This window comes from Phalacrocorax carbo, chromosome 4 (assembly GCF_963921805.1).
Source record: "Phalacrocorax carbo chromosome 4, bPhaCar2.1, whole genome shotgun sequence".
Lineage (NCBI taxonomy): Eukaryota > Metazoa > Chordata > Aves > Suliformes > Phalacrocoracidae > Phalacrocorax > Phalacrocorax carbo.
The window spans coordinates 6742132-6750391 of record NC_087516.1 but is presented as its reverse complement, the minus strand read 5'-3'; the positions used below and the strand labels follow the sequence as shown (position 1 = coordinate 6750391).

Genomic DNA, 8260 nt, shown 5'->3' with positions numbered 1-8260 from the left:
TAGCAATAATTATTATAGACTCTTGAGCAAAGGTCCAGCTAATACCCTTCTGATCAGCTTATCGCTGATACATGTCAGCATCAGGGTTGACCTGTTTCTTTTGTCTGAACCACGGAGCTCTGTCACTGGGGATAGAGACGGCATTTGGCCTTGGGAATCAATTTGAAAAACCCCAGGTTTTGGAAGGAGCTGTGCTTTAGTGTGCGGTTCACAGAAAAAGTGCCTGCTTGCTGTCTGTGCGTCTGCTCCAGCTTGTCTTTTCAAATTTGTCAAGGTAGAGTACATGAGGAGTAGCATTACAGGTAACGTAGGTGAGGGGCTTACGCAGTGACGGCTCCCAGAAGACGATCCAGAAGCCAGAAGGTGCAGGTGCTTATACGTGTCGGCTCGGCACGCTGGGTTTCACATTGGGCTTCCCATTCACGGGTCTAGAGAGAGAAAAGGGTTTGATTTACTTTGATGTGGAAGGAACAAGAAAGCAATTAATGTATGGCTGCTGATCAGCTCGTTTAGCCTTGGTCTGCAGCCAGGGACCTCCAAGAGCAGGCTGCAAAGTGTTCCTAAATCCTCTTCATGCTAGTGAAGGACCTGCCAACATTTCAGCTAGTGACAGCCAGTAGAAGGACTTTATGATCTGCTGCTAATCGATTGTTACACTAATATTAAAAAAAAGGCTTTTTAAAATTTGCCACTGACTTCTGCACACTCCTCTCATCAAGCCTCTTTCCACATTCAGAAATGAATGAAGAATGAAGAGCTCAGGGCTTTTTTGGAGTTGGGGAAGCTGTTATCAGTTCATAAAGACTTTTGCTTGTTGCAAACCGGTTTCCTTCAGAGGAGTTTAAAAGGAGGCTTTCTAGACTACCAGCGTGTTCCCAGAATGATAGAAATTACTGGTCTCCAGCAACTGATAGTTTTATGCTGATTTAATGAGTTGGAGATTTGGCACCCATTTTCACTAAAGATTAATTTGTGGTGGAAAATGAATCCTTCAGCTGCCAGCAAGAATCCCAGGCCAGATCCTGAGGCGCTCTTTGAGTGAATTGCACTATTAACTTCCAAAGAGCTTCATTTCAATAAGTGGGAACAGCTCAGAGCAGCAGGAATTTCCTCTCTAAATAAAAGCTTAAGTATCCTACAATTGCTTAAACCAGAACTCTGTCATGTTAGCACTGCCGAAGGAAAGCTGTCCTAGATGAGATGATTTCCCGAGGCACTTGTAACCCAACTGCTTTATCAGTGCAAAATTGAAGAGTTCGGTAGCATGTTTTTCCCCTTAGGGACAGAACATCTTTGCATGGGGCTGGCAACAGGAGTTGAGATAAGTGAAGAATGTAAGCATCGTCCTAAACAAGGCTGCAAGAGCTCTTCGTTATCGTTTAGCCGTTGGAAAGCCAGGCGAGGATCAGAGGAGCGCTGGGTATGATAAATATCCATCGTAAAAACAACAGGCTGTTCCCTTTTTCAGACAGATAAAAGAAAAAAGCACGTCTGTAGGGGTGGCTGTATTCTGACATAAACGGAAAGTTTGTACCCGAGGGGCACAAGGCGCTGCCACTCGGTGCCTTTGCCTTTAAATGTTATTATTCAGGCACTGATTTCTGATGGATTCTGCCTTTGAAAAAGCAAATTGTAGGGATCCATTTTCTGTAACGTAGGGGGAGGGAGGCGTTTCCTAGTCATCGTTTCTTTCTAAATTATCATATTAAAAAACTGAACTTTTTTACTATGAAACCCGTGCATCTATAACAGTGAATTTGAATTTATCTGATTTAAAAGATGCCCGATTTGCAAAGAATAAGGCTCCAGAGGTGTGAACATACTCTTCCAAACTTTCTTGCAACCCAGGTTTTCCAAGTGCTAGCCCAGTACTGGCCTGGCCGGAGCAGTAGCAGGGATTTCGGCGCTAGAGTGCTCTCTTGCCACAAGCCCTGGGGTGCACTCTCAGCACAAAGCTTGCAAAACTGCAGAAGTGGGTTTCTGCAGAACGAACAAGGTGGAGAGGCCGTGGCAGGGAGGTCAATTTGCAGAAGCAAAAGGCGCGTTAGTTGCGGGCAAAAGGATTTCTTCTTCTAAAATGGCAAACTGCAATTCTTATTCCGATGGTGTTTTCCTGGTGACTCAGGATGATGAGTGGGTTGGGGATGCTGGAGGGACAGCATTAAAAAAATATATTCCAGTCTGCCCTAGAAAATAGGTTGACTCTAAAGCTATACATATCTGCAATGTTGTTTCTGAGCAAAGTCATCTGGGGCTGCATCAGCCTCTCTGCTACTGTTACTTAGTGCCTCTTTGGGAAATAGAGGCATAAAGCCATGGTGATGTTGGTCCAAAATTGTGCAGGGGGGAGTTTGGGACGCAATGACTTGCATCTAATCCATGGGCACAACCTGGAGGTCCAGCGAAAAAATCAAATTAACAGCTTGGGGAGGGGAAGGGATGAAATACGGCCACCCCCGGGCTGAAGTTGGAGGGGTGCACTGGGAGCGCTCAAATGGGCTGTTAGTTATAGCATCGGGTAATGCACAAAGTTTTTAGGCTGCTATAGAGAAGTCCTGTCTTTCTGTTTAGTCACGACTGCAGTGTCAGTGCTCAGTGATTTTAATTCCTAAATTTAAAAAAACACACACAGGAGAAGAGAATCTTACCTCTCTTTCTTGCCCTTAATTCATTACCCAGCCCCTTCCCATCCACCGTACACTGGATGAAGAATTTTTAGGTCACTTTTTGGCACCTGCCTGCTGGATCCCTTGAGGGTGAGACGCTGCCAAGTTTAAAAGAAAAATGCGAACGCCTGTTCCTTACTAACCTTTTACATCTGCATCTTCGTCTTCTGGTTTCTGAAATAAAAAAGGAAACGTTTTACTTCAAAGATACAGAGTCACAGCTCAGTAAAGAAACTCCGTAGCAAGGTAGGGCTGGCATTCCCTAGCAGCTTGCTGTCTGTAAGACTAACAGCGGGTGAACCAAGCCTATTTTTGAGGAAAGCCACGCAAGTGAGCAGTGCTGCAGCTCGCATTTCCCCAGCAGCCCACTTCAGTAGTTTCATGAGTTAAATTTTCACGTGAATAACAGTAGCAGGGGCAGCCTGGGAACACTGACAGTGAATTTTATTTTTTTGCTGTCTCCAGTGACTTTGGCATGTTGCTGAAAATCCTCTGGCAGCACTTAATTTCTGCAACAGGCGAGTGGCAACGATGCCATGCTGCATGCAACCGAGTTGAACGATATTCTTCCCCATTTTAGCATCTAAATCCGTACGTATTCAGTGAAATACAGTGTCAAGCCATTCATTTCAGTGCAAGGTAAAAACCTGTCCTTGAGGGTTCAGGCTGCCTGCTGCAGAAATTAATTGCAGCTAATGGCTTTTCACTGATGATTCACATCAGCATTAAAAGGCAGAAATAAATCACTGAGTGGCATTTGCAGGTTAATAGATGTTGCAGGTCACCAGGGAATCCTAGTGCAGGTGGAGGGCTCCTGGTGACTTCGGAGGGAATTTGGACCAACTCCGAGTGCTCTGCCACATCATCAGCTATTGCCCTTGAGAAGAATGAGGAGCCACAGCCAAAAATCAGTGTTTTTTCATTTATTCCTTCCTCTTGCTGCAGACCCTGGTGATCGCTATTTTTCAGGGCTGAAAGATGCTGAAAAATTGTATTTTTTTTTTTTTTTTAACTGGGTCAGCTGGCAAATCAATCTCACTTCAGCTCCAGGCTGCTGGGTCAGTGAGGATCTAGTTAGGTTACTTCAGCAGCAAAACATTCTGGTATTCCAGGGGAAACAAGCTGAGCCAGTTTAATGAAATCTGTGTAACTTCTGGGGGTTTCAGGGAAACTCCCCAAAGGAAAGTTAAACTGATTTCAGTGAGCGTTAAATTGATTTAAATACATTTGCACTCACAGCTTGCTCAGGGTAATTTTAAGACATTTCGAACATGGAATTTCACCAAAGAACTTTTGCCTACCCAGAGATTTTGCATTACTGCTTTAACCGTAGCAGTCTGAACCTGTGTAATTAAGCTGCTTCTTTGGTTACAGCTCAAGCTGCTAATGGGAGTCTGGGCATTTGAATTTGCAAGCCCCGTGCTGGAGCATGTTTATCCCATTTTGTCAAAGCGTTTCAGGTTCTGGTACTTTTACCCTCGATACACCAGTTTAAGGATGGTAGAGGCAATACTGTTTGATAAAGTAAGCTTTCTCTCTTTGTAATCTATTTTTCTTCCTTGTGTAGAAATGTATAATTATTTCTCAGGCTAAGCCTACTGATGAGGAAGTTAGACACTGATTTTTATTTTTTTTTTTCACAGTGTCCTTCTCTTGGGTTGGCTGTATCCTGGTTATCTGATGCCTACATGAGGGGATAGCTAAAAGATCCATTCCCCTGAAGGACAGGGCTGTGGTTCTGGGCTAGAGGAATATCTACAGGGGGTTACAGGTGAGCCTTACGTTGACATAGAACAACGGTAACTGCCAGGGCGATGAGGAGCAGGATGCAGGCGCCTGCCAAGGGAACCCAGATGAAGATGTTACAGAACAAATTCATGTCTTCCTCCTTGCTGCTCTCTGCAGGAATAGAGAAGAGGAAAGGTCCACCAGGTGGTCGTGGCTGGTGTTACAGCCAGCTCTGGCGGAGCCAAGGGCTGCCTGGCATTCAGCTAGGCTGGCGGTGAGGCAGAGGGCTTCCCCTGGCCCCCAAAGGCAGAGGTGGGCACCAGGGATGTCCACAAGTGCAGCGTGGCTGTCGTCCCCAGTGGGGAGCATTCATTAGTGCTGCTGCTTCCAGTGTTTTCCTGGGGACTTGAGGGAGGACACGCAGCCAAAAGTATTCTCATGTCCCCTGCTGAGGCTGAAACCAGCCCCAGCCGCCAAGGCTCTGCCCTCTCTCCACCTCCTCCCAGTGTGCCCAGCTAGGAGCCATGCTCATGCTTTCTAAGTCATCCTTAGCTTTTCCTAACTGGGATGAAACACTGGGGCTTAACGCTCCCAGCTGCACTTACCCAGGTATCCAACTCTAATAAAGCTCTACAGATTTCTGCCCCCCCACCCCCCCAGTCCCAAAATGCTGGCAGGGTCCCCCTCTGTCAGTGGACCAGAGCCCAGCTCTTCCCCGCTCCCTCCCTGTGTCCTGGGCTACCTGGATCTGGGGTCTTCGTGCAAGGGTCCTTTTCAGTGATGCCATGCTGGGTGGTGGGTGCTGGTGTGGCAGGTGTTGCTTTGGTGGCAACTATAAGTGAAAATGGATAAATACAGCGTATCAATAAACCAAAATAACTCTCTCCCACCCCTGCCAGGGCACAGCTGCTCCTGTGGCTGGGCTCAGGTCCAGGGAGGCTTCATGGAGCCTATTTTGGATAATGACTCCCCCCAAGGGGGGTCTCCCAAGACCCAGTAAGGAGGCGCAGGATCCTTATTTCTTGCTTTCTGCCCACCACCCTCAGAAAGCCTGAGTACCCTGAGGTTGGTAGGACTTTTGGGACCTATGTGAGGTGAGGAAGGAGGGAGTGGTTGTGGGCTTTGCTTTAGACTCATCCCTTCAGACCCGCGAATAGGATGGAGAAGCAGGGATGGGGAGGTGATACTGGGTCTGCCTTAGCTTTTGGGCAGGGGTGATACCACGAGAAGAAATGGCAAGCAGGGGCCCTCTGGCAGGAGGACGGGTACATTAGTCACAAGATGCCTTGGGCAAGCAAGCAGGGAAATGGCATTTGTGGGAGAGGCAACCGATTAAAAAAGGCACGGGCAGGAATGATGGATATTTTGGCAGAGCTAAGCAAGGTTGGGTGGAGGTGTTGCTGACCTGGGAGGAAGGCAGGCTGGCCAGGGCTGAAGTACAGTATTTGGTTGATGTTCATGAGGCAGAAATATTTCCCTTCATCCTGTGATGTGAAAGACTTCACTACCAGCCAGTAGAACTTGCTCTCCTTTTTCGCCTCAAAGCGTGTAGATGTCTTCATGTTCCCCTCAAAGGTGGTCCGGGAGAGGGAGGAAATGAAGACAATGAAGTGAAGGGTCCCATTCTTGTCTAGGCGGACCCAGAATACGCCACTGTCATCCTTGTTGGTCTCACACTCCAGCTTCAGCTGCTGTCCTGCCTGGAGTTTACTGTTATGAAGCCTGACCGTCATCTGGTACATCTGGTTCCAGGTCCCAGGGCAGCCTGTGAGAGAGAAATCCTTGTGGGCATCGCTTGGGAAGAGCCACGTTCCCCTAGGAAAACCTCGCTCCCTGTCCAGGGGGTGTGAGATCAAATGCAAAGGATGATAGTGCTCTCTGGATGACTTGAAGGTTTTACTGGAGTCCTTGCTGGATGCTCAGCAATCAGCCACCCGGGCTTTAAAGATGTGTGCTGCCCTTTAGAAAAGCCTTCTTGGGGATGGTACCCCTTCCCAGCTTATCTGAACTGACTCCCTAGAAGCACTGCTGCTAAATCCCCTTTTTTTCCCCTTTCCCTCTCCCCTCCAGAACCACTTCTCAACCGGGCTCCTTTCCCGAAGCGTATGATGCTGCAGCCGCCCCTCTGGCTGCCCTACGCTGGCTGAGGTGATGCCGCCTTTCCCTCCACAATTACTGAGCAAACCTCAAAGTCAGCCTTTTTGGTTTACTTTTTATTTTCCCTTTAACTATTTAGCCCAATTTTTTGGGGTTCAGTGGAAGGAGTTTACTTGCCCCTCCCGGTGAAGGGGATGCACAACCTTGTGTCCATACTCACAGAGCCACAGAGCGAGCAGGAAGCGCAGTGCAGGAGACCCAGCCATCTTCTCCTAGGGGTAGCCGTCCCTGGGGATGGTGCAGCGGAGCAGAGATGATCTTTCTCAATTGACTTAGGAGGCTGTGTCGCTCTTTGGAGAGGATGTGATGTCATGGGTAAAGGGATGGCATTCGGCATCTGCGACAAAATGAAGGGGAGAAAAATTTTCTGAAGAAATTAAGTTATAATCCAGAATTTGGGCTCATTTATTGCTATCGGTTCTTAACAGTGCCTCAAGGATTTTGCCTCGATGACTCCCCTAGAGATTCAGACTGATGATGCTTGTGCTTGAGGTAGGATCAGCCACTGGAGCCTGCTGTCCCTCAGCCATCTGGGGCTTCACAGCAGCTCCAGCTCCACAGAAGTCACAGACAAGCCCTGTGCTTTGGCTGCAGGCCCCAGGTTGTGTTTCTTGGCAGGGATTCTGCTGCCTTCATTTGTGTGCGCTCAAGGGGTCTCGTGTGGATGGCAGAGCACACCATATTTTATTACCCAGCAAGCAAGACACAGGTGTTTCACAGCATATATCCCTGCATATTTTTTATCTCCAAGCACGTGTATTGCTGACACGCAGCTGAGTTCTTCATGTGCTCGATTGTTCTCTCTGCAATTCTCCTTTGCAATTGCTCTGCAACAGCTGCTTTGTGCAAGGCAGGTGGTCTGTGATCTGAAACCCACCAAGAAAGCCCTACGCCCCAGGGGTACGCATTTTTTTTTTCCTTTTAACATCTTGTGGTTTTATTCTCTAACCGCAGGGCCTTCCGCCCTGCCAAAAAAAACCTTGCGTGCTTCAACAGAGAGGGCCCTTGCTGCTGCCTCCAGGTGACCACTTGCGCATGGGTATGGCTGCTGCTTCCTGGAGCTTTGCACATAAAATAACAACAGTTTCACCAGCCCATGAGGCAATGGGCTGATGTATTATTTATTTCTTTATTTGGCGCTTCCTGGCTTCCTATTACTCCTTTACAAAGAAAGCCCCCTTTTCCTGGGCATGTCAGAAACCCGGTGCTGCTGACTTCGATGCCATTGCTGTTGCGGCTGCTACTGAAGATGAGTTATGGAAAATACTTTAGGAACTGGGTTTATTTCACTGGGCATCAAAGCATGTTAGCGAGTGAGGAGAGCTGCTGTTAGGCCTGCTGAGATGTGTGAAAGTCACACTTTTGCGAGGCTGTGATACTTGTGATGTCTACCTGGAATAGAGCAGATTTTGTTAAATTTGTTAAAGAGGAAATAGGGTTTATTAATTAAACAACATTACAAGGATCTGGATCTCAAAATCCCGTCAAGCAGATGTGAACATCAGGCTTGAGGTTCTTCCAAGGTTCTCAGCTGTTTCCAGAAGAGACATCAAGTGATGCTACTTGCATAGACTCCTCCTGGTTTCAGTGGGCAGTTTATTCTCCTTATCCTAAGAAGAATTCATCATCCCTTTTTAATGGGATAAGCTGCTCTTAGGAAGCACCTGTCTTCATGGGCTGATGGAGGAACACAGGCAAGGAACTGAAAC

At 47.5% G+C, this 8260-nt stretch overlaps 1 protein-coding gene across 1 annotated transcript; it reads right to left on the bottom strand.

Annotated features, from left to right (window-relative positions):
• Positions 1 to 248: 248 nt before the first annotated feature.
• On the bottom strand, positions 249 to 6757 carry CD8A (CD8 subunit alpha). Its single transcript, XM_009502408.2, has 6 exons — positions 6712 to 6757; positions 5800 to 6159; positions 5137 to 5226; positions 4449 to 4565; positions 2810 to 2840; positions 249 to 428 (listed from the first exon to the last, which is right to left on the bottom strand). The coding sequence occupies exons 1-6, from the start codon at positions 6755 to 6757 to the stop codon at positions 374 to 376; spliced, it is 699 nt and encodes a 232-aa protein (XP_009500703.2). The 3' UTR covers positions 249 to 373.
• Positions 6758 to 8260: the final 1503 nt, after the last annotated feature.

Coding starts and splice junctions, on each gene's coding strand:
- CD8A (XM_009502408.2), bottom strand. CDS start 6,757: ATGGCTGGGTCTCCTGCACTGCGCTTCCTGCTCGCTCTGTGGCTCT. Junction 5,227..5,799: donor CCAGCCTGCCTTCCTCCCAG/GTCAGCAACACC, acceptor TTTCACTTATAG/TTGCCACCAAAGCAACACCT. Junction 4,566..5,136: donor CACGAAGACCCCAGATCCAG/GTAGCCCAGGAC, acceptor CTATTCCTGCAG/AGAGCAGCAAGGAGGAAGAC.